This window comes from Mobula hypostoma, chromosome 21, assembly GCF_963921235.1.
Source record: "Mobula hypostoma chromosome 21, sMobHyp1.1, whole genome shotgun sequence".
In the NCBI taxonomy this organism is placed as follows: Eukaryota; Metazoa; Chordata; class Chondrichthyes; order Myliobatiformes; family Myliobatidae; genus Mobula; species Mobula hypostoma.
This window is the reverse complement of record NC_086117.1, coordinates 29,071,500-29,097,162: the sequence shown is the minus strand read 5'-3', so window position 1 is coordinate 29,097,162 and position 25,663 is coordinate 29,071,500. Positions and strand designations below refer to the sequence as shown.

Sequence of the window (25,663 nt, the reverse complement as noted above, 5' to 3'; positions counted from 1 at the left end):
CATTTATGAATGCTGCAAAGGACGGTAATCAGAAATCGTCATATTCTTCGACCTGATTAAATCAGTGTTGTGTGAGCATCTTTATCCACATAATTAGTTCCTCTGGCAGCAGTAGTTCAGTCTACACAGTACCTCGGGTGTTGCTTATGACATGAAAGGTCTCACATGTTGAATTTCCACTCAAGATCTGTTGTCCACTACCTTCTACCATTCAGGAAAGAAGCTCATTGTAGAAATCATTTAGGAGTGAAAGCAGGAGAAAGTTGATGGAAAGGGAAGAAGGTCTGGCGTAAAAGGGGATCACTGGATTGACAATTACAGGAGAGAATTGCAGAGGTTCAGAAAAGATCTTGCAGTGGTTGGTTAGGAGTCACTCAAGGACTTCTACAATAGGGGGACAGGAGTGGTAGGAATTATCACTATAAAAGAACACTAAAATGAGAACTGATGTGGAATAAGGTTGATGTTCAGATTTGACAGCATGCAGGTAAAGATGAATCCTCCACTTTCCTCCCACCCTTTTCAAACACTGAATTCAGCTTTAACATTTCACTTAAGATCTGTTTCAGTAGAGTAGGCCTTGTAAGTATAATATCGTTCTGGCTACTCATCAAAAGATGTACTGTATTTCTTAGCGTTTTAACATTACTGATGTGTGCCCTGGGCTCTCCATTCCACATGTGCATCAATATTAATGAAGGAGCCAGAATAAAGTGCTGATTATTTGCTACCATTGCATTATGTACATGTAACAAGGTCTTCAATGTGCAAAACCATACAAAGCTTAGAATTTCTAGGCCTTTAGCTTCAGTTGGAGAACTCGGAATTCAGCATGTTTAGTGCTCTCACTTCAACAATTACACTTCAGGAAAGGAAACAAAATTACAAGTGAGTCTAGATCTATTTATGTGTCTGGACTGACTGTTAAATGAGAAGTAGCACCAAAAGCAAGTCCAAGAATCAATATGAGTGATGCTTGGGTCTCCAGCAATTTGCTGGAGAAAAAAAAATTGAGGCAAACCTGTTTAATGAATGCAAAAGGAGAATCTTGTGATTGTGGAAGAAAACCATAGAAATGAAAAGCCACATTCGTTATATTGACTTTATAAGTTGAAGTTTAGGAACATTTGAATAAACTGATCGGTCTTTGAATTTTTAAAAAAAACATTTACTATTCAATAAAAATCTCTAAATGCCTATCTCTCTTTGAAATACTAATATTATTGGCCTTAGTTGTCTTCTGTGTAATGCTGTACAAGTATTTCAAGAATTGTATCTGACTTGTCATTTTCATTCCATCTTTTAACCTCATACTGCTTGAGATTGTGATGTTATGCAAAGATTTGTTTTTATATGGCTAACTTTCTAAAGTCTTCAACACTATAATATTTTGCTCCCTATTGTTTTTTTAAGCTGAGTAAATGCTGTGAATATTTATAATGGTTTCTCCTTTTGATAATTAACTTGTTACAGATGGGAGACAAGTAGTTGGAGTGAATGTTCACGAACCTGTGGAGAAGGATACCAATTTCGAATAGTCCGTTGCTGGAAGATTATTTCTGCAGGATTTGACAGCTCAGTGTACAATGAAATGTGTGAATCTGCTGATCTCTTCAGGCCGTCAGAACGTAAAATCTGCAAAAATCCAGCTTGTGGCCCGCAGTGGGAGATGTCAGAATGGTCGGAGGTAGGAATTCCTTCAGGCTTTTACATATAACTCGTTCATCCTTCTAAATTCATCTACTTAGATGAATTCCACTTACTATATGTACACCATAGATTATCTCCAAGGATTCTTAAGAGATTATCAGCCTGAGTTTCTTGATTTTTTTTTCCCCCTCAATTCAATGCCAATAATTTAATTCAACCTAGTTTTGATCCATCAAATCAAGTTTAATTATCATTCAAACCATACATAGGTATTGCTGAATGAGACAGCATTCCTCTGGGGACCAAGGGGCAAAACATTCAAAATAGCAAACAAACATTCGAAAATAGCAAGTAACAACATTCAAAATATCGAGCAAAGAAGCATATTACACCAGAAAAGGAAACAAAAGTACAAATGGGTCTGGATCTATTTATGTGTGTGGACTGGCTGATAAATGCAAAAAAATCATGTATAGTCCAAGACCCTGAGCAAAAATGTCCAGCAATCAATAGTACAGTCTCCTGGCAGTATACAAGTGCACGTAATCCAGCCTGTCATTCCACTGCTCAAATATGGGAGGGCAGCACCGACGGGCAAGGCCACGCCTCAGCTGTGCTCAACCACGCTATAGTGCTTTCACACCTCTCACCTGGTGTGCAGCAGTAGATAAGCCCAAGGCTTAAGGCCTAGTTCTCACTACAAAGGAAGCTGGACAACTCCATGTTGACTGTCCCTCCACTAGAGAAGGGTAACAGGCCTGCGGCAACTTACATTACATGGCTGATGTTACATCAGGTCCCCTTAAATAATCACTCAGTTGATGCAACATTTGGTTAGTTTACGCTCAAAAAGAAGTTCTAAAATGGGACAGACGTCAATTGAATGCAGCTGGCAATTCTTTGCTGTGCAGCAATTAATGAAGGACACAAGCCATACAAGACTAGCTGCATGGGAGAGGAAAAGGATTTAGAAATAGAGCTAGGATATTGGAACCAACAGTAGTGGGATTTGAATATATTAAATTTGGATAGAGCAGGGATTGAAATAAATAGTTTTTGTCAGTTTCAATAGAGTTGGACCAGCTCTTTCTAAACAAATATCTAACATGGTCACAGAGCTATACAACATGGAAGCACACTCTTCAGCCCAATTTGTCCATGCCAACCAAGTTGTCTAACTGAGATAGTTCAATTAGGCCCTCAAAACTATTTCCATATACCTGTCCAAGTGTCTTTTAAAATGCGAAACTCTGGATTTATCTGAATTCAACTACATCTGGTTTCACAACATACCGTATGTCTTTGATAATAAGCCTGAGTCTGATTGGCTCTGGCCCATTTAACCAAACCCCATTTTGATCTTAGATTAGCTTCATTGTTCATGATCACAACTGTCAGAGCTATAGTTGTTATCCAGAGTTACAAATATTGTGACAATCGTTTCAATCATGTAAAATGATGAAATTTAAGGCTTATTTAAATATGTTGATATTACTAACTTTTAATTTAAGGGATTTTATTTTATAGGTGACAGTATTTATTTCAGTAGTTAGATCTAAAAATAAAATTACAATCTTAATGTGTATTAATTTATCCCTTCAGAACAATAGAATCATTTTGCAAATGCAGTTAAACAAAGTAATTTTTTTTAGATTTACCATACACTGATCTGAAGTTTCATCTCGAAAGCATTTGAAGGTGGTATAGCGCCAGTTACCCGGATTCATTTCCGCCACTGACTGTAAGGAATTTGTATGTTTTCCCTGTGACCAGATGCATTTCCTCTGGGCGCTCCGGTTTCCTCACACATTCCAAAGACATACAGCTTAATTGGTGCCAATTGAGTCTGTACCACCCAATCACAGCCGGTAACTGAGTGGAGCAGGCTCATTAGGCTGGTAGGACCTATTACTATGCTGTTTCTCCAAGTAAAATAAAATAACTCTATCACTATTAACCATGTATATGGATAAAGTCAACTAACTTGTCACATCTTTGTACTTGATTTACAGGTAAAATTAACTGCAGATATTAAACTTTGTTAACATGATGGTCCCTTATTTAAGTATGAATACGTCTCTTTTTTGTGGCAATTATAACACTGTATCCCATCACAAGCCATAATATGCTAGGTACTGAAATAGAAAGCATTATGGACAACATCAAGGGAGATTTCTTTTCCCAGGTAGAAATCTTGAGCAGAATAAAATCAGAAAACGATTAAAACTGATCATGTATCTAGGATAGATGTTGACAAATGGGAAGTAATTCATACGTTGGCTTATAACTTCATAAACAAATGCACTATTACATATTAATGGGGACTACATTAGTGTCCTGAAATGCTGGTAAAAGTAAAATTGGCACCTGCCCTTTGCAGTCCTTCATTTTGGAAGAATGAGAAAGCAAATTATTATTTAAGTGGAATGAGACCACAAAATGTTTCAACACAAGGTTGTGGGCGGTCCTACTGCATGCAGCATAAAGAGTTGGCGTGCAGGTGCGGCAAGTCCATAGGGAGGCCAATGGAATGTTAGCCCTTGTTGTAAGGGGTGTGGAGTGTAAAATTAGAAAAGTTTAGGTAACATTGCAGCACGAGCACTGCGTAATCTACATGTTTAAGGAAAGTCATTCTTGTATTGGATCTAGTGCAGGGAAAATTCACATGGTCGATTCCTGGGATGAAGCAATGGCAATATAAACATTGAACAGGTCAGACCAAAGCTCCCTTGAGTTAGAAAAATGAGAGATGATCTTAATCACACTGTTGATACCGTTATAAACAATGTTAGCAGTAGACTCAGTGTTATTTTAATGCCATTAAAGTATGATGAAACAATTCTAGCCTGAAATACTGATTAACGCTGTCAAAATTAAATTTAGCTACATGTGGAACATCTTATTGCAGATATTCCAAGAGAGTTCCAATAAAGAAAGTGCTGCAGATATTTATAGAAATTATTTTGTTACATATCCAGGGCTGCTCACAGAGCAGTATGACATGGCTATAGAAATCAGAAGTTCTCCACTTTCATCTCAGGTTTAGTTGGTCAAATACCCCAAAATGTAATTGACATTGGAAAAGTGAGCATTAATTATACCAGATTCAATTATACCGGAGCCCAAGAAGAACATGGTAGCCTTCCTCAGTGACTATTATCCAGTAGCACTTACACCCTCTGTGATGAAAAGCTTTGAGAGCTTGGTGATGAAACATATCAACTCCTGCCTGGATCTACCTACCGTCACAACAGATCAATAGCAGATGCCATTTCATTGGTTCTTCACTCAACCCTGAAACATCTAGCCTGCTAATATGCATACACAAGATGTTCTTCATTTACTATAGCTCTGCATTCAACATTATCATCCCCTCAAAGCTAATCAATAAGTTCTAAGACCTAGGCCTCAATACCTCCTTCTGCAATTGGATCCTTGATTCCCTTGCTTACAGACCTCAGTCAGCTCAGGTGGCAACAATATCTCCTCTGCAATCACTATCAAAACACTTGCTTTATATTTATAACTGTGAGGCTAAGCACAGTTGCAACCCATATTGAAGTTTGCTGACAACACGACTGTTGACTGAATCAAAGGTGGTGATGAATCAGCAAATAAGAGGGAGATTGAAAATCTGGTTGAATGGTGCCACAACAACAACCTCTTATTCAATGTCAGCAAGACTAAGGAGCTGATCATTGACCACAGGAGGAGGAAACCAGAGTCCACGAGCCAGTCCTCAATGGACATCAAAGGTGGAGAGAGTCAGCAACTTTAAATTCCTCGGCCGAAGACGCCGCGCCCAAGCGGCCTCAATGACTACAGACCGGTGGCATTGACCTCCCACATCATGAAGACCCTGGAGAGACTTGTTCTGGTGCTGCTCTGGCCTATGGTCAGGCCACACTTAGATCCCCTCCAGTTCGCCTACCAGCCCCGACTAGGGGTTGAGGATACCATTGTCTACCTGCTGAACCGTGCCTATGCCCATATGGACAAGCCAGCGAGCACTGTGAGGGTCATGTTTTTTGACTTCTCAAGTGCGTTCAACACCATCCACCCTGCTCTACTGGGGGAGAAGCTGACAGCGATGCAGGTGGGTGCTTCCCTGGTATCATGGATTCTTGATTACCTGACTGGCAGACCACAGTACGTGTGCTTGCAACACTATGTGTCCAACAGAGCGATCAGCAGCACTGGGGCTCCACAGGGAACTATCTTGTCTCCCTTTCTCTTCACCATTTACACCTGAGACTTCAACTACTGCACAGAGTCTTGTCATCTTCAGAAGTTTTCGGATGACTCTGCCATAGTTGGATGCATCAGCAAGGGAGATGAGATTGAGTACAGGGCTATGGTAGGAAACTTTGTCACATGGTGTGAGCAGAATTATCTGCAGCTTAATGTGAAAAAGACTAAGGAGCTGGTGGTAGAGCTGAGGAGAGCTAAGGTACCGGTGACCCCTGTTTCCATCCAGGGGGGCAGTGTGGACATGGTGGAGGATTACAAATACCTGGGGATACGAATTGACAATAAACTGGACCGGTCAAAGAACACTGAGGCTGTCTACAAGAAGGGTCAGAACTGTCTCTATTTCCTGAGGAGACTGAGGTCCTTTTAACATCCGCCGGACGATGCTGAGGATGTTCTACGAGTCTGTGGTGGCCAGTGCGATCATGTTTGCTGTTGTGTGCTGGGGCAGCTGGCTGAGGGTTGCAGACACCAACAGAATCAACAAACTCATTCATAAGGCCAGTGATGTGGGGATGGAACTGGACTCTCACGGTGGTGTCTGAAAAGAGGATGCTGTCTAAGTTGCATGCTATCTTGGTCAATGTTTCCCATCCACTACGTAATGTACTGGGTGGGCACAGGAGTACATTCAGCCAGAGGCTCATTCCACCGAGATGCAGCACAGGGCATCATAGGAAGTCATTCCTTCCTGTAGCCATCAAACTTTACAACTCCTCCCATGGAGGGTCAGACACCCTGAGCAAATAGGCTGGTCCTGGACTTATTTCATAATTTACTGGCATAATTTACATGTTACTATTTAACTATTTATGGTTCTATTACTATTTATTATTTATGGTGCAACTGTAACGAAAACCAATTTCCCTCTGGGATCAATAAAGTATGACTATGTTATCATCTTAGAGGATCTGTTCTGGGCCCAGCACATTACAAAAAAAGCACAGCAATGCCCCTAATTTCTTAGTTAAATCTGGCCCCACTATTGAGCACATCTACAAGGAATAGTGTCACAGGAAAGAAGGATGCATCATCAAGGACCCCCCACCATCCAGGTCATAGATAGATAGATATACTTTATTGATCCCGAGGGAAATTGGGTTTCATTACAGCTGCACCAACCAAGAATAGAGCATAAATATAGCAATACAAAAACCACAAACAATCAAACAACAAAATGCAAACTATGCCAGATGGAAAATAAGTCCAGGACCAGTCTATTGGCTCAGGGTGTCTGACCCTCCATGGGAGGAGCTGCAAGTTCAATGGCCACAGGCAGGAACGACCTTCCGTGCTGCCCAGTGTTGTATCTCGATGGAATATGGCCGAAGTCCAACAGTAAAAAGTTCAATATTCGGTCTACAAACACGTTCCTCGATCGTAATATGACCCAGATGGCACTATCTGTTAACCAGAACAGCAAGCCCCCAACTCCTTTACGCTTACCACTCTCAGTGCACTTCCGGTCAGCCCGAACGGTCTGGAAGTCGTCCATGGAAAAGTTTTGATCGAGTATGTCCTCGTGCAGCCCCGTTCCAGTGAAACACATAATACTGCACTCCCGAAATGTTCTGTGACACCTGGCTAGCGCCGTGAACTCGTCCATTTTATTACCCACTGAACTCCTCTTCTCCAAAAGTCTCTGTTGTCTTGACCCAGTCCTCTTTCCTCGCCTTTGTGATCCCCCTCTGCATCCTCTGTGTGTTTTCCTTCAGATTTCAGCAGGGGTGTCCGCTGCACTGCTCGCTAAACCGGCCAGCATAAGCGCAAGCAACTGGTCCCTGGAATAAACAATGCGACCATGCTTCTGTCCTGCTAATGAGACATGTCGGGATGTAACTATTTCCAGCGCTAAAAACCCAAATAAAACACTCTCTACCAGCATGTTAGAGAGGGTGCAGCTTTGACGTGTTACCATGGGGGGAAAAAAGAAAACGTAAGTTTAAAAAGTAAGAAGAAAAAAGTAAGAATACTGATCGGAATGACTGTAACAGGCTGCATGCACGACTGACGCATGCGCACATAAGAGGTCATTCTCTCTTCTCACTGCTGCCATCAGAAAAGAGGTTCAGGAACAGTTATTACCCTTCAGCCATCAGGCTCTTGAACTAGAGGGGATAACTTAATTAAGTTTCATTCATCCCAGCACTGAACTGCTGCCACAATCTATGGACTCATTTTCTAGGATTCTTAATCTCATGCTCTCAATGTTTATTTATTTTTATTTTATATTTGCATAGCTTGTTGCCTTTTGTATATTGGCTGTTTGTCTTGTGTGCTTTTTCGTTGACTCTATGGTGTTGCTTTGCATTTACTGTGAATGCCCACAAGAAAATTAATCTCAGGGCTCTATATATGGTGACATATATGTACTTTGATAATAAATTTATTTTGACTTTGAACTTTTGATCTTTGAAAGAGCAAAATAACAATGTGATGAAAGACACTTCCTTGAGTACAAACTTGTCAACTAATTACTGATTATGATCATTAGTCTTGAAATTCAAACTGAATCCTTCTGTTTCCTTCAGACTGGTGGTTAATATGTCCCCATAGCACAGCTCCTGCAAAAAAAAGTATAGTTTTTTTGTATATCTTCATATGTCTAAAAAGATGTCTTAGACAGCTGGGCTCTGTAGTTTTTGAGTTTCATTACTGATAATCAAAAATGTACTTTGTGCAAAACTGAATTGGAATAGTAAGGTTGTCATTTTGGAAGATGACATCAGTGAGCGTAGATTACTGAACAGTAATGGTACGATTCCATGTCCTTGCTCTGATTCCATTATTTACGCCAAAGATTGTAGAGTCGTTTTCATCAGCCATGACTTCTGCTAATGTGCTGTTATAAGTAGAGAGTAAGATATCTGCATTTTTCTTTTGACAGCATATCATACATATTTAATGCAAAATAGCAAAATAATCTAAAATATTCTTATTATATTCCTAATTACTCAGCTAGGAAACCTCCCTTCAGCCAAAGGTGTTTATGGTCCTGGACTCTGGCAAATGTAGAGAGATGATTCCCCATTCCTATGGCAAAAAAAGTACTTTCTGACAGAGAAAATGGATCGATGCTTCAACTTAGTCCTTTACTTTTTGATGTTACAGCTCAAGATAGAAAAGCAGTTGCAAGAAACGATTAAATATCTAAACTGTGGTTAAAACAACTAGTGTATTTTCTTTCTCAGTGTACAGCAAAGTGTGCAGAACGGATTGCTGTGACCAGAGAAGTGAGATGTTCAAATGAAGAATGGTTGTGTGATGAAAAAACAAAGCCACCAGCACAGAAAGAATGTGTTGGACCCCCTTGTGATCGACAGTGGACTGTTTCAGATTGGGGCCCAGTAAGTCCAACTCCATAACAGGTTTGATCTGTAGATTATACTTTATATCCAGCAGAATTTCGACTTTTACTTTTGGGCTCCTTTATTTTATCTTGATACATAAAAGATATTTCCAACTGCAGAAATGAATAGTACAGGTTGTAACAGGAGAAGAAATAACTGTTCTGACCACTTAACCAGGAGAACTGATCAGTTTACAAGCAGGAAATACAAATAACTTATTTTTTTCTGGAACCCCAGCTCATTGAATCCATCTGATATTCTGTTGGCAACAAAACAGTAGTCCATTTAATGTACCTTCAAGATGCTAGCCATTTCATCCATCAGTGATGACGTAAGTAATAATCTTATTCATGTTGGCAACAATATTGCTGTAAGGACATATGTGTTGCAATCAGATCGGGCATCATCCATAGAGGGAAATGAACACTTGACATTTCAGGCCAAGGCCCTTTATCAGGACTGGAAGGAAGTGGAGCAGAAGCCAGAATTGAGAAGGAGGGGCCAGAGCACAAGCTGGCAAGTGAAATGTGAGACCAGTTAAGGAGGAAAGTAGGTGGGTGATGGAGGGGTATGAAAGGGAATGATGTGAGCAGTAGAAAGTGAAAGATGGAAGAGTTAAAAGGACTGAAGAAGGAGAGGACAATAGACCAGGTGTGAAATATTAAATTATTGAATAAATTATTTTAATACAACATTGTAACAGGTGCGCATTAAAAAATCTATTTTAATTCTTAAATAAGTTCACAGTAGGTTTTCATTTCAAGTGATCCTTTTGCTTTCTTATAATTTGAGTGCAATAGCAATTTCTTTCTGAACCATTAAATTGCTATTTACAGCTGTTGTGAAGAATTGTAATGGATATCCAGGTGAGATAAAGGGTCTTTCACAACCTCTGTAAATGCCATAGTACTTTATATCCACTGAAGTACTTTTGAGATGTAGTGACAATTCATAAAATAAACAAATTTGCACACTACAAGCTCCCACAAACAGCAATGTGATAATGAAGAAAGAGCCTCTGATTTTGAAGGACACATTTTTATCAAGAATGATAGATATAATTCTCTGCTCTTCTTCAAAATAGTACTATCTGTTCTTTTACATGCACTTTTGAGGGTTATGTGAAGAGCAGGAGGATAAGACCCAAGAGAATAGGACCAATCAAGTGTGACAGTGGAAAAGTGTGTATGGAACCTGAGGAGATAGCAGAGGTACTTAGTGAATACTTTGCTTCAGTATTCACTATGGAAAAGGATCTTGGTGATTGTAGGGATGACTTGCAGATTGTAGGGATGACTGAAAAGCATGAGTATGTAGATATTAAGGAAGAGGATGTGCTGGAGCTTTTGGAAAGCATCGTTGAATAAGTCACCGGGACCAGACGGGATTTACCCCAGGCTACTGTGGGAAGCGAGAGAGATTGCTGAGCCTCTGGCGATGATCTTTGCATCATCAATGAGGACGGGAGAGGTTCCCGAGGATTGGAGGGTTGCGGATATTGTTCCATTATTCAAGAAAGGGAATAGAGATAGCCCAGAAAATTATAGACTAGTGAGTCTTACTTCAGTGGTTGGTAAGTTGATGGAGAAGATCCTGAGAGGCAGGATTTATGAACATTTGGAGGGGCATAATATGATTAGGAATAGTCAGCATGGCTTTGTCGAAGGCAGGTCGTGCCTTACAAGCCTGATTCAATTTTTTGAGGATGTGACTAAACACATTGATGATGGTAGAACAGTAAATGTAGTGTATATGGAATTCAGCAAGGCATTTGACAAGGTACCCCATGCAAGGCTTATTGAGAACGTAAGAAGTAAGGAGGCATGGGATCCAAGGGGACATTGCTTTGTGGATCCAGAACTGGTTTGCCCACAGAAGGTTGTGTGGTTGTAGACAGGTCATATTCTGCATGGAGGTCAGTCACCAGTGGTGTGCCTCAGGGATCTGTTCTGGGACCCCTACTCTTCACGATTTTTATAAATGACCTGGATGAGGAAGTGGAGGGATGGGTTAGTAAATTTGCTGATTACACAAAGGTTGTGGGTGTTGTGGATAGTGTAGAGGGCTGTCAGAGGTTACATCGGGACATTGATAGGATGCAAAACTGGGCTGAGAAGTGGCAGATGGAGTTCAACCCAGATAAGTGTGAGGTGGTTCATTTTGGTAGGTCAAATATGATAGCAGAATATAGCATTAATGGTAAGACTCTTGGCAGTGTGGAGGATCAGAGGAATCTTGGGGTCCGAGTCCATAGGACACTCAAAGCTGCTACTCGGGTTGACTCTGTAGTTAAGAAGGCGTATGGTGCATGGCCTTCATCAACCGTGGGATTGAGTTTAAGAGCCGAGAGGTAATGTTGCAGCTATGTAGGACCCTGGTCAGACCCCACTTGGAGTACTGTGCTCAATTCTGGTCGCCTCACTACAGGAAGGACGTGGAAACCATAGAAAGGGTGCAGAGGAGATTTACAAGGATGTTGCCTGGATTGAGGAACATGCCTTATGAGAACAGGTTGTATGAACTCAGCCTTTTCTCCTTCGAGTGACGGAGGATGAGAGGCTACATGATCGAGGTGTACGAGATAATGAGAGGCATTGATCTTGTGGATAGTTAGAGGCTTTTTCCCAGGCTGAAATGGCTAACATGAGAGGACATGGTTTTAAGGTGCTTGGAAGCAGGTACAGAGGAGATGTCAGGGGTAAGTTTTTTACGCAGAGAGTGGTGAGTGCACGGAATGGGGTGGCGGTGGTGGAGGCGGAAACGATAGGGTCTTTTAAGAGACTCCTGGATAGGTACATGGAGCTTAGAAAAATAGAGGGCTATGGGTAGGCCTAGTTAGTTGTAGGGTAAGGACATGTTCGGCACATCTTTGTGGGCCGAAAGGCCTGGATTGTGCTGTAGGTTTTCTGTGTTCCTATGTTTCTCATTTGAAATGTTTAGAAAATTAGTTAAGGGGAAATGTTGATTATGAGAAGGGACAAAGACACCTTGTTTAGTATATTATTTTTTTCCCATTAAATTAATTCCCCTAAAATGTGGCAGGATTAACTTCTCTGGTTTTCAGATCTAAGAATTGTATATCCTAAAAGGTACAGGTAGGGTGTTAAACATTTCCCCAACAATTATGGTTCTGGGGTTTTTGCTCCGAACTTCAGGTTATAAAATGACACTGCAGAAACAACCCTTCAGCACATTAAATCTGTTCTCAATCATTCAGTTCTTATTGAATGGTGGAGCAGGCACATGAGGCCAAATAACTTATTCCTGCTTCTATCCCTTTCTTCTATCAGAACCTGTACTGATCCAGGTTGGGGTTAGCAGTGGTGAGGCAATGGGTATTTAGTCTTTTATCAGCAGATTCTTTAAGTAATGGGAGTCAACTGTGCAGGATCCCAGTCTAAAACTATGAAAGCACGTTTGCTCCTGGAGAATCAAAGACAAAGTGAACAGATTTTGCTGGTAAGGTATCCAAAAAGGTAACAACATGGTGGATGAAATCATTTGATGTGGAAGTTTTGCACAAAGGTGTTGATCAATTTTCTATACCAACATACAGTGTTGTAGGATCTCAGCAACTCAGGCAGCATCTATGGAGGGGAATAAACAGTTGACATTTCGTACTAAGACCCATTATCAGGACACAGGACCCTTCATCTCCTCCCCTCCAGTTTTATTCTGGCAATAATAATGAAGTGTTTTGTTTCAAATTATCGACTGTTTGTTCCCTCCACAGATGCTGCCTGACTTGCTGTGCTCCTCCAGCATTTTGTCTATTGCTCAAGATTTACAGCATCTGCAGAATCTCTTGTGCTTATGATCAAACTTTTTGAATGGTCCAATTCTGTATCTGAAATCATGTTCCACTCTGGGATGACTACTGAGACACACAGCTCTGAAGTAAACACGTCCAATTTTTTGGCTAGCCTTTTTAACTGATCTTTAATTTGTGGCTTCAGTATCTGTTCCACCGTGCTTTTCAGTCTATTTGCCAATTTAACATTATGAAATTCTTTAGGATACTTTAATGTTAACAATATAGGCTATGATTTATTACCTGTACTTACCTGTGAAATTATAACAGTGCAGTTTAGCTCTCAAGTGCAAGTTTGAAGTCATACTTGGCATTTGAAGTCTGTATATTGATGTTGCTTTGATCATTTCTTTCCTATGTATTCAGTGCTCTGGTCCTTGTGGGCAGGGAAGAATGATAAGACATGTGTACTGCAGAAACACAGAAGGCAGAGTCATGCCTGAATCTCAGTGCAGCCCTCAGTTAAAACCACATGCAATACATCCCTGTGGAGCCAAAGATTGCTCTCCGCATTGGCTGGCCCAGGATTGGGAACGGGTGAGTTAAAAAATAGTTTGCATTACCTTTCTATGTGTAAGCTATCATTCTGTTTAACATGTGTAAACAAGTCTCTTATTTAAATTTCTATGATTTTCAATTTTTTTCTACTGTGTATTTTCATGATACCAAGTTAGTAGAATTACTGTATATGTTGGTATTGTTATTAGAGGGTTTGGTTGTGTACTGTTGTTGAATTCATGAAATATAAATTGGGTGATTGAGGTTAAAACTGACTCTGAAATAGTTAGCCTTCATTCTAGAGATGCAGTCAGTAACTGCTGGGTTCCAATTCCAGACATAAGTCACAATACATTAATTGCAGCATTGGTAAACAATTTCTTATCAATGATGTCCAAGCTAATAGGTGTATTTGAAAGGCTCAACAACGGCCAATGACCACCTTGGTTGCTGGGAATTCACTGTTAACCTGAAGTTGAGGCACTGTTGCACTATTTGGGACTTAGAAATGTACTAATACTTTATTTTGAGGTCATGCCAGGAACTGTGCTCTAACCAGGTTACGGGGGCAAGGAGGTGGGTAGGGGAGGGGTATGAATAGGAATGATGTGAGAAGTTAGGAAGTGATAGGTGGAAGAGATAAAAGGGCTGAAGAAGGAGTCTGATAAGGAGAGGACAATAGACCACATGTGAAATGTTAAATTATTGAATAAATTATTTTAATGAAACATTGTTTTAATATGCACTAATTACAATCTATTTTAATTATTAAATAAATTCACAACAGGTTTTCACTTCGAGCGAATCTTTTGCTTTCTTGTAAAGAGATGTTATTTGAGTGCAGTAGTAATTTCTTTCGGAACCATTAAATTGCCATTTGCGTCTATTGTGAAGAATTGTAATGGGTATCCAAATGCCGTAGTAAAGGGTCTTTCACTACTTCTGTAAATGCTATAGTGCTTTATATCCACTGAAATAACTTTTGAGATGTAGGAAGGATATGGCTTTGCTGGAGAAAAGTTTCACCAAAACATTGCTTGAATTGGCGGACTTTAGATATGGGGAGATGATGGTTATTTTGTTTTTCAGGAGTGAAGGAGGATGAGCAGGACCAGAAAGAAATATATAAAATTATAAGAGGTGTACATAGGGCATATAGTCAGAATCTTTTTACATAAGAATTAAAGAAATAGGAGCAGGAGAAAGCCATCAAACCTTGCTCCACCATTCAATAAGATAATGGCTGATATAGCCGTGGACTCAGCTCCACCTTTTCCCCATAACCATTAATTCCCCTGCTATGCAAAAATCTGTGTCTTAAGTATATTTAATAAGTTGACCTCTATTGCTTCTCTGGGCAGAGAATTCTACAAATTCAATCACAAGCAAGAGAAAATCTGTAGATGCTGGAAATCCGAGCAACGCACACAAAATGCTGGAGGAACTCGGCAGGCCAGGCAGCGTCTATGGCAATGAGTACCTTCAATGTTTCAGCCAATACCTTTTGGCACAACTGGAGAAAAAAAGCTGAGGAGTAGATTTAAAGATGGGGGGTAGAGAGAGAGAAACACAAGGTGGTAGATGAAACTGGGAGGGGGAGGGATGAAGTAAAGAACTGGGCAGTTGATGGCAAAAGAGACAGAAGACCATGGAAAAAAGAAAAGGGAGGAGGAGCATCAGGATTGGGACGCCACTTCTCCAAGCACCTACCAGAAAAAGCAGGATCTCACAGTGGCCATCCATTTTAATTCCACTTCCCATACCCATTCCAATATGTCCAGCCATGGCCTCCTCCACTGTCGTGATGATGCCACACTTAGGTTGGAGGAATAACACCTTGTATTCTGTTTGGGTAGCCTCCAGCCTGATGGCATGAACATCAATTTCTCAAACTTCCTGTAATGCCCCCCACCCCTTTCACCATTTCCCACCTCCCCTTCCCTCTCACCTTATCTCCTTGCCTGCTCATCACCTAACTCCATGCTTCTCTCCCCTTTTCTTTCTTCCATGGTCTTCTGTCTCTTTCACCAATCATCTTCCCAGCTCTTTACTTCATCCCTCCCCCGTCAGGTTTCATCTACCACCTTGTTTCTTTCTCCCCTCCTCACACCTCTTAAATCTACTCAGCTTTTTTTTTCTCCAGTCCTGCTGAAGGGTTTTGGCCCAAAATGTCAACTGTACTCTTTTCCACAGATGTAGCGTGGCCTACTGAGTTCCTCCAGCATTTTGTGTGTGTTGCTCAGATTTCCAGATTCTGCAGATATTCTCTTGTTTGTGAATTTGGATTACTTCCAGGGATGCCTGCCCTGAAGAAGTTTAAATCTTCCCTTTGGGAGTTCATTGAAACCCTCTCTCACTGCTCCCCCTCTGAACCCTGATGCTGTCCGTCTCTTCCACCACGTGCTTACCTAGACCCCTTACTACAGCCATGTATCCTTTCTGGGAACATGTCTTCACCACCGGCATGTACCACACGGTTTCCAGATTCGTTTTCAAGCTTCTCAATTTTGACCCTCTGAGGACCCCAGGTACTCTCATTCTATTGACTGTTTCTCCCACCATGTTCTATGTGCCACACTTTCCACCTTGAGGAGGTACCTGGTGTCCCTATCCCAGTCGCTTCCACAACTCTGGGATTCTCTCTCCACCACCTATAATGGACCTTGCGCTACTTTATCGTCCGCCAGATCCATGCTTTCAATCACAGGTTCTTTGACTTTCTCACATCCTGTAAGGATCATCCTGTCTAGCAAGCACAGAACCTGCTGACTCCAATGCTGGCAGGCCCAGACATCTCCAGACCTTGATCCTTGCTGCTGACCTCAACGGCTCTAACGATCCAGAGCAGATTCTAAATCCAGACTCCACCGCCATCAAGGCAGGTTCCAATGATATCGGACACCTCCAAAGTGCCAATTGCACAACCTCCACCTCTGACTCCAGCCTTGATCTCCAGGGAGGGTGTTCACATGCTGCCGCTGGAACCCCCATCTCTCCTTCCCCCACCACCACTCTTCAATCCCGTGTCTCTCAGATCCCACTTCCAGTTCCTGGGTCCTCAGAGACTCCACCTTCCTCTCACCCCACCATCCATGAATACCCCAAACCTCCCTTCTCCTCAGACACAACAAACCCTCTTCCCCTTTCCGATCCCAGCTCTCATCCATGCCAGGTTTTCACCTTCCCGCCTCTGAGGCAGAATGTTCTGTTCTCAGTAAGGCCCTCACCTTTGTCCCTCTGCGCCCACACCTCAGTGAGTTCTGCACCTGCCACGACACTGACCTCTTCTTCCACCACCTCCGTCTCCAAGCCTATTTCTTTGGCAAAGACTCTCCACCCCGCACCAATGACCCCTCCCATTTTCAACCCTCCTCCTCTTCCTGGGCACCTCACCCTGGCCTTCTGCCTGCTCTGGACCTCTTCATTGCCAACTGCCGACGGAACATCAACCGTCTAGACTTCAACACTCCTCTCTCCAATTCCAACCTCACTCCTTCCGAATGCTCGGCTCTCCACTCCCTCCACATGAACCCTATAACTTCACCATCATACCCGCAGATAAGGGAGATGCTGTAGTAGTCTGGTATACTGACTTCTACCTTGCTGAGGCCCAGCACCAACTCTGACACCTACTCTTACTTACCCCTCAAACAGGACCCCACTAACAAACACCAGGCCATTGTCTCCCACATCATCACCAACCTTATTGATTCTGGGGATCTCCCATCCAGCGCCACCAACCTCATACTTCCCGCACCCCGCGCCTCCCATTTCTACTTCCTACCCAAGAACCATAAACCCGCTTGTCCAGGTAGACACATGGTTTCAGCTTGTTCCTGTCCCACTGAATTCATATCTGCATACTTTGACTGTGTTTTATCCCCCCTTGTTCAGTCCCTTCCTTCCTACATCCGTGACACTTCACATGCTCTGGATCTTTTCAATGATTTCAGGTTCCTTGGCCCCCATCATCTTATTTTTACTATGGTTGTCTAGTCCCTATACACTCCATCCCCCACCAGGAAAGTCTCAGAGCTCTCCATATTTTTTTTTCTGAGCACCAGACCTAACCACTTCCCCTCCACCACCACTCTCCTCCACCTAGCGGAACTTGCCCTTGCACCAAATAATTCTCCTTTGGCTCCTCCCACTTCCTTCAAACAAATGGTGTAGCCATGGGCACTTTCATGAGTCCCAGGTATGCCTGCCTGTTTGTCAGCTGTGTGAAACAGTCTATGTTCCAAGCCTACACTGGTGACCTTCCACACTTCTCCTACACTATATCGACAATTGCATTGTTGCTGCTTCCTGCACCCATGTTGAACTCGTCAACTTCCTCCACTTTGTCTCCAACTTCCATCCTGCCCTCAGATTTACCTGGTCCATTCCTGACACCTCCCTCCCCTTTCTCGATCTCACTGTCTGTATCTCCAGAGACAGCTTATTCACTGATGTCTAGTATAAACCCACTGACTCTCACAGCTACCTGGACTATACCTCTTCCCACCTTCTTACTTGTAAAAATGCCATCCCCCTTCTCTCAATTCCTCTGTCTCCACTGCATCTGCTCTCAGGATGAGGCTTTTCATTACAGAATGAAGTGGATGTCCTCCTTTTTCAAAGAAAGGGGCCTCCCTTCCTCCACCATCAATGCTGCCCTTAACCGCATCTCTTCCATTTCACGTATGTCTGCTCTCACCCCATCCTCATGTACCCTACCAGGGATAGGGTTCCTCTTGTCCTCACCTACCACCCCTCCAGCCTCTGCCCCTAAAAGGGTACAGACCTAATACAAGCAAACAGGATTAGTATAATGGGGGGATAAAGGTCAGCATGAACATTGAGAACTATAAGGCCCATTTCAGCACTGTACAACTGATTCTTTAGCTCAGTTGAACTGTGCTAGAAATCACAATGAAAACGATAAATTGATGGTTCTTTTTTGGTGTCCTGAGCTGGAGTCAGTCTGGAAAATTATTGAAGCAATTCTATGATCATTGCACAGATCTAACTCCTGAAATGCCAGATGCATGTCAGGCTTTGGGGTTTTAACATTTTAATTGACATTCATTCTTTGGGGCACTCCTCTGTTTTTGTGGATGCCTACAAAGATAAAGAATTTCAGGATGTATATTCTATACATTTCTCTGATGTTAAATATATCTATTGAAACCTATTAAGATTTCAATCTGATCTTCTTCCAACAGTGTAACACAACATGTGGCCGAGGGACAAAAAAGAGAGTTGTTTTGTGTGTGGGAATTGTGAATGGAAAAGTTACAACTTTCAATTCTGAGGAATGTGATCCAGCTCAGAAGTTAGTTGAAGAAACAACGTGCTTTGAGCGGCCATGTTTCAAATGGTTTACAACTTCATGGTCTGAGGTAATCAGTGTAAGCTTTAGATCCAAATCAAGTCAAAGCATTTCAGCAACATTTTAACAGGAAGCAGCTTCCAGAAATGATACATTTATAAAATATTTAAAGCAACTTTTACTCTTAAGACAAATTCTCAAGTTAAAATATTGTTGTTTTCATGATAAAGACCATAAAACAAAGGAGTAGAATTAGGTCGTTTGGCCCATTGAGTCTGCTCTGCCATTTAATCATGGTTGATCCTTCTTTTTCCCCTTCCTCAGCCTCACTCCCCAGCCTTCTCCCTGTAACCTTTGATACTGTGTCCAATCAAGAACCTATCAAGCTCTGCCTTAAATACACCCAATGACCTGGCCTCCACAGCTGCCTGTAGTAACAAATTCCACAATTTCACCACCCTCTGGCTAAAGAAATTTCTCCGCATCTCTGTTTTAAATGGATGTCCCTCTGTCCTGAGGCCGTGTCCTTTTGTCCCAGACTCCCCTACCATGGGAAGCATCCTTTCTACATCTACTCTGTCTAGGCCTTTCAACATTCAAAAGGTTTCAGTGAGATACCCCTCACCCTTCTAAATTCTAGCAAGTACAGACCCAGAGCTATAAAACGTTCTTTGTATAATAACTCTTTCATTCCCAGAGTCATCCTTATGAACCTCCTCTGAATCCTCTCCAATGCCAGCACATCTTTTCTAGGATGAGCAGCCCAGAACTATCACAACACACAAGATGAGGCCTCACCAGTGCCATCGGGGTCTCTCTGCCCTCCATTACAGACATTTACACCACACGCTACATCCACAAAGCAGCTATGGTCGAAATGACAATAAAAAGTGACTTGACCTGACTTTAAAAAGCCTCAGCTTCACATCCCTACTCTTATATCCTAGACCTCTTGAAATGAATGCCAACATTGCATTTGCCTTCCTCACCACTGACTCTACCTGCAAGTTAACATTTAGGGTGTTCTGCACACCCTTTGCATCTCAGATTTTGGGATTTTCTCCCCATTTAGAAGATAGTCTGCACATTTACTACTTCTAACAAAATGCATGACCATGCATTTTCCAAAATTATATTTCATTTGCCATTTTCTTGCCCATTTTCCTAATCTGTCTTAAGTCCTTCTGCAGCCTACCTGTTTCCTCAACGTTACCTGCCCCTCCAATCTTCGTATCATTTGCAAACTTAGCAACAAGCCATCTATTCCATCATCTAAATCATTGATGTACAGCATAAAAAGAAGTGGTCCCAACACCAACCCCTGCGGATCACCACTAGTCACTGGCAGCTAATCAGAAAAAGGATCCTTTTATTCTCACTCGCTGCCTCCTACCAATAAACCAATGCTCTAACCATATTAGTAACTTTCCTGTAACACCATGTACTCTTAACTTGGTACGCAGCCTCATGTGTGGCACCTTGTCAAAGGCCTTCTGAAAGTCCAAATATACAACTTCCACTGCACCCCCTTTATCTATCCTACATGTAATCTCTTCAAACAATTCCAACAGGTTTGTGAGGCAAGATTTTCCTTTAAGGAAACCATGCTGATTTTGTCTTATCTTATCCTATGTCACAAAGTACTCCATAATCTCATCCTCAACAATTGAATCCAACATCTTCCCAACCGCTGATGTCAGGCTAACTGGTCTATAATTTCCTTTCTGCTTCCTTCCTCCTTTCTTAAAGAGTGGAGTGATATTTGCAATTTTCCATTCCTCTGGCACCATGCCAGAGACCAGTGATTTTTGAAAGATCATTACTAATGTCTCCACAATCTCCACCGCTACCTCTTTCAGAACCCTAGGGTGCAGTTCATCTGGCCTGGGTGACTTGTGTACCCTGAGGTCTTTAGCTTTTTGAGCTCCCCCCTTGTAATAGTAACTGCACTCATTTCTCTTCCCTCATACCCTTCAACAGCTGGCACACTGTTAGTGTCTTCCACAGCGAAGGCTGATGCTAAATGCTAATTTACTTCATCTGCCATCTTGTCCCCCCCCCCAGTTATTATTTCTCCTGCCTAATTTTCTAGCAGTCCTATATCCATTCTTAACTCTCTTTTATTTATATTATCTTTTATGATAACATTGTTCTCTTGCCCCATGGCTAACACTGCCTAATGATTTGTTGAAGTGATAATGCTTTGTTTGAGCATCTCATCCAGGCAGTGTACGATGTGCTTCCAAGCCCATCAAACCTGCACACATGGGGTAGGGCAGAGTCATCTGCGTGCCCACTGTGCTCCAAGCGAGGAACTCTGGAGCACATCCTCAGGGGACGGTACAGGTGGAGGCATGATCAGGTCCTGAAGACCATCACTGAAGCCGTCAGCACAGGAGTTGAGTGGGTGAAGTGGTCCTGACCCTCCAAGCAGACCATTGCCTTTGTCAGAGCTGGGAAGCAGCCAATACCTGCCAAAAGGACATCTGCAGGCATTCTGACCTCTGCAATGGACTGGCAGCTGTTGGTGGACCTCAAAGGGCAGCTGAAGTTCCCCAACCATATCGCAGCCACCAACCTGCGACCAGACATTGTCCTAGTGTCTGAGTTGACTAAGCAAGTGGTGCTGCTGGAGCTGACAGTCCCATGGGAAGATAGCTTGGAGGAGGCCTTTGAAAGGAAGCTCTCCAAGTACGCAGGACTGGTCAGCAACTGTCAGCAGGCTGGGTGGAGAGCGAGGTGTCTCCCAGTGGAGGTTGGTTGTAGGGGATTCGTAGCCCATTCTTTAGTTAGAGCCTTCAGCATTTTGGGCATCGAGGGAGAGAGGAAGAGGAGAGCCATCCGCAGTACCACCGATGCGGCAGAGAGGGCCTCAAGATGGCTGTGGCTCAAAAGAGGGGAGCCGTGGAGTCATAAGTAGCTAGCCATCTGGACACAAGCTGGGGTCTGATCAGCCCCGGCTGGGTCACCTGGAGGAGGTTGTATGATGTTGAAAGACCCGAAACACCCGATGATTCCAGGAACATCACTGAAGATGTGTCCAGAAGCATCAACAGATGTATGTACACAGCTTACTCAAATAATTCATCCATTAGTACTTCACAAATGAGCCTGATCTGCCTTAATTAAGGTTGGATAGTGACCAGAAACTATGTTTATGGGTTTTCCCTCCTCAGGCCAAAATAATTTGAATACTTCTGTCACTCAGTCTGGTGTCAGCTAAGCAGAATGCTATACAACATGATCAGTGCAACTTTAATCAACCTTTGAAACAGACTGGCCCTTGGGAAATTATGTTTCTAAGTTGGGAATCCTGTTGAACTTTTTCTGTTTTCTTTGGAGTTGCACTGAAATGTTTGCTAATTGAAGCAAGTTAATTGAAGTTGCAAAGCAAGCAGAAAAGCTTGATTTCAGGATGCCCGTGTTCAAAAGGAAATTAAGAAGTTTTAAGAAATTCCAGAAAATAATTTATTTTCTATAAAAGAGAATTTTGATGAGCAAGTACACCTTTTAAATTATCATTCACATTAAATGTTACTTATTTATATATAACAATGCAAAGAAAACCATTCAGGGCATTATGTCCATGCTGGCTCCCAGTGAAACAATCTCTTCAGTCCCCCTTCAATTCTTGTTTCTCTTGCATACCCATCAACATTTCTTTAGCTCCTTTACTGGCAAATTAACCAACAGCATATCTTGAGAATGTGAGAGGAAACTGAAGCAGAGTGCAGGAAACCATCACTTTCATGGGGGGGAAAGTGCAAAAGTCAGAAATAGTATCCAAGAACATTATCACTGAAATTGATGTATTTTTTAAGATACCATTCAAATAGCTCACACGTGGTAGTATTTCAACTCTTATCATCTTTTGTTTTCCTTAAATAATGTGATTTAACAACCAAATTTGAAAGCAGTTTCAAAACTTTCAGCCTTTGAAGTAAAGATAATTCCAGAATGACATGAATATTTATGTAAAGAAGTGCTTCCTAATTTTATGTGTATATTGCTGAGCTCTCATCATGTGATTGTAGCCTTTGTTCTGGATTTCTCGCCTTTACCAAATGACTTTTTATTACTTTAAAACATCAGTTGGATTACCTGTAGACTAATTAACTTCAAGGAAAAGTTCATTAAACTCAAGGGAATAAAAGTTCAGTTCCTCAGTTTATCTTAACTCCAAGAATTCCATTGAATTTAGACTGTATATCCTTCCTGATTGTATCTAAAGCTCAACTTTCCCTCAACGTACCTTTTAATTATTCTGTTCCTATCTTCTAGCTTTTAGTGATTTTTTTTGTACTTAGGACCCTTTTAGCTCCCATATCCTACTATCAGATCATTAAAAGCACTTTTTGACACCCTTAAACCCAAGGTTAATTATCTCAAATTTTCTGCATTGAACTCCACTGATTGCCCACTCATTTCTATCTATCTCTTTGTTACCTCTTGCTCACATTTATATAACGAATCAAACCTGAATGTTAAAGGTTGGCAATACGGTCTTCCATTTTAGCAAAACCAGAGGTCCCTGGTTAATTACAGATACAGGTGCCCCCCGGCTTTTCGAACGTTCGCTTTACGAAACCTTGCTGTTATGAAAGACCTACATTAGTTAACTGTTTTCGCCAACAGAAGGTGTTTTCACTGTTACGAAAAAGGGCAGAGCGCATCCCGAGCAACCAAGCTCCTCCCCCGGAACTGCATTCTAGCCAGCATTGCTTAAACACGTGCCTGTGAGCAGCCGTTAGCAAGATGAGTTCTAAGGTATCGGAAAAGCCTAAAGAGCTAAGGATGTTACACTTAGCGTAAAACTAAACATAATTAAGCGTTTCGATCGTGGTAAACAAAGCAAGGACAAAATGAGTTTGAGTTGTGGAAGTTGACGAAGATGATGTTGAAGAGGTTTTGGCATCCCATGACCAAGAACTGACAGATGAAGAGCTGATACAATTGGAAGAGGAAAGGATAACAATCGAAACCGAATGCAGTAGTGAATGGACCGAAAGTGAAGTCGTCCAGGAACTGAACGTGAAGGAACTGCGTAAGATTTTCACTGCAATTATTACAGAAAAGTATGACTTTAATTTTGAAAGGGTACGTCGGTTTAGGGCATATTTTCAGGATGGTTTGAGTGCTTACAAAGAACTGTATGATAGAAAAATGCGCAAGGCTAAGCAGTCAAGCATATTGTCATCTTTCAAGCCTTCCACATCAGCCACAGCAGATGACAAACCTCAACCTTCGATATTGAGGCAGGCAAACATAGAAGATGACCCGCCTGCCCTGATGGAAACAGACAACGATGAGATGACACCCCCGTGTCCCACCACCCCAACCCCCGGGCCGCAGACCGATACATTGCCGCAGAGAATGCAGCGGTAGCCAGGACGCACTCAGCACATCTTTAAGAAAAAAGCCAAAATAAATATGCTAATTAATTAGGTGCCACCCGGCACATAAATGTCGGCCCAGATCAGAGGCTGAAATTTTCCAGTCTGAAGGGACAATTTTCTAGCACATTTCCCGATCGGTTCCTTTAATACCTTAGAACGGAAGTTATCTGGTCCTGAACATCTAAACTGTTTTTAGTCCTCTTTTTATAACTTTTACTTTTCTTAGTTCACTAATATTTCAACATCCTCCATCTGCTTCTGCTCCTTACTATTCTCATTTGTAAATTCTTGTAGCATTCCCATCATGAGCAGCTGAAAAGTTATCATTGGGTTTTGAAGAGGGCTAATCTTATTGAAACATTTAATATTCTGAGATAGGTAATGCTCTCTTTTGTCATTCTATGTTCTGTTTCTACTAATGGACATAGAAGATTAAGGAGATCTTTTAAAACTGAAGTAAATAGGAAATTCTTATAGAAGGTGGTTAATTTCTGGAATTTTGTTATCTAGAGGTCTGTGGCTAAATCACTGAGGATTTCTAGAGAAAGTAGAACATTTCTGATAGATCAGGGAATTGAGAGCTCTGAGGAATTGACAGAGGAGATGAGGCATGAGCTACACTTATATTGAATGCTGAGGCAGCCTTGAGGGGCCAAGTGGTCCTCTCTTTCTCCTTCTCCTGCTTTCTTATGTTCTTGTGTTCTATCACTACTTTCAGGAGATTTGTAAGCTATTTCCCCACTAGGATCTTGAGTCCTTTATATTGATTTGGTTCAGCGTTTTGTCAAAATTAGTTGACTACATTTCTTATTTTTCATGTTCTTAATTACTTGCTAAATAACGTAGGTACATAGGTATCTAAAATATGTCATAAACTTTGATTTTAGATTTCTTGCTGCACTCATTTATTTAACAATATATTTTGTCACTTTTCCACAGTGCACTAAAACCTGCGGTGTTGGAATTAGAATGCGTGATGTAAAATGTTATCAGGGAAAAGAAATTGTCCGAGGATGTGATCCTCTTTTGAAACCAGTTGCACAACAAAGCTGTGATCTCCAGCCCTGTCCTACCCAGCCCCCAGGTAATAGTGCATACAGTAAATTCTATTGTGCTGTGCTTTTGACACATTTAACAATTAATTTGTATTGTATGTTTACATTTAAAACCTGACTTCAAAGTCGAAAACAAGCATATGTGAGTATTATCTGTGTACTGTAGCTCAGTGACTGAAATTCAAATGACTGATTCTGAAGAGGAGGTAACACAGGTTAAACAGTTTCTTAGATGTCCTGTAGATTTGCTCCATTACAGTGGGGAGCCCGTTGGAGGTAAGATGCACCATTGCAAATTGGGAAAAGCTGGGGGATAGAACTACTGGGGACCTGTTAAT

At 41.7% G+C, this 25,663-nt stretch overlaps 1 protein-coding gene across 2 annotated transcripts in view; it reads left to right on the top strand.

The window, feature by feature from the left end:
• Positions 1 to 25,663, top strand: part of adamtsl2 (ADAMTS-like 2) — an 88,577-nt gene that overhangs the window by 59,492 nt on the left and 3,422 nt on the right. For both annotated transcript variants that reach the window (XM_063073153.1, XM_063073154.1), the window contains 5 exons: positions 1,474 to 1,687; positions 9,093 to 9,248; positions 13,429 to 13,599; positions 18,768 to 18,944; positions 25,210 to 25,354. In XM_063073153.1, the coding sequence (XP_062929223.1) occupies positions 1,474 to 1,687; positions 9,093 to 9,248; positions 13,429 to 13,599; positions 18,768 to 18,944; positions 25,210 to 25,354 (863 nt within the window). The remainder of the gene's footprint in view (positions 1 to 1,473; positions 1,688 to 9,092; positions 9,249 to 13,428; positions 13,600 to 18,767; positions 18,945 to 25,209; positions 25,355 to 25,663) is intronic.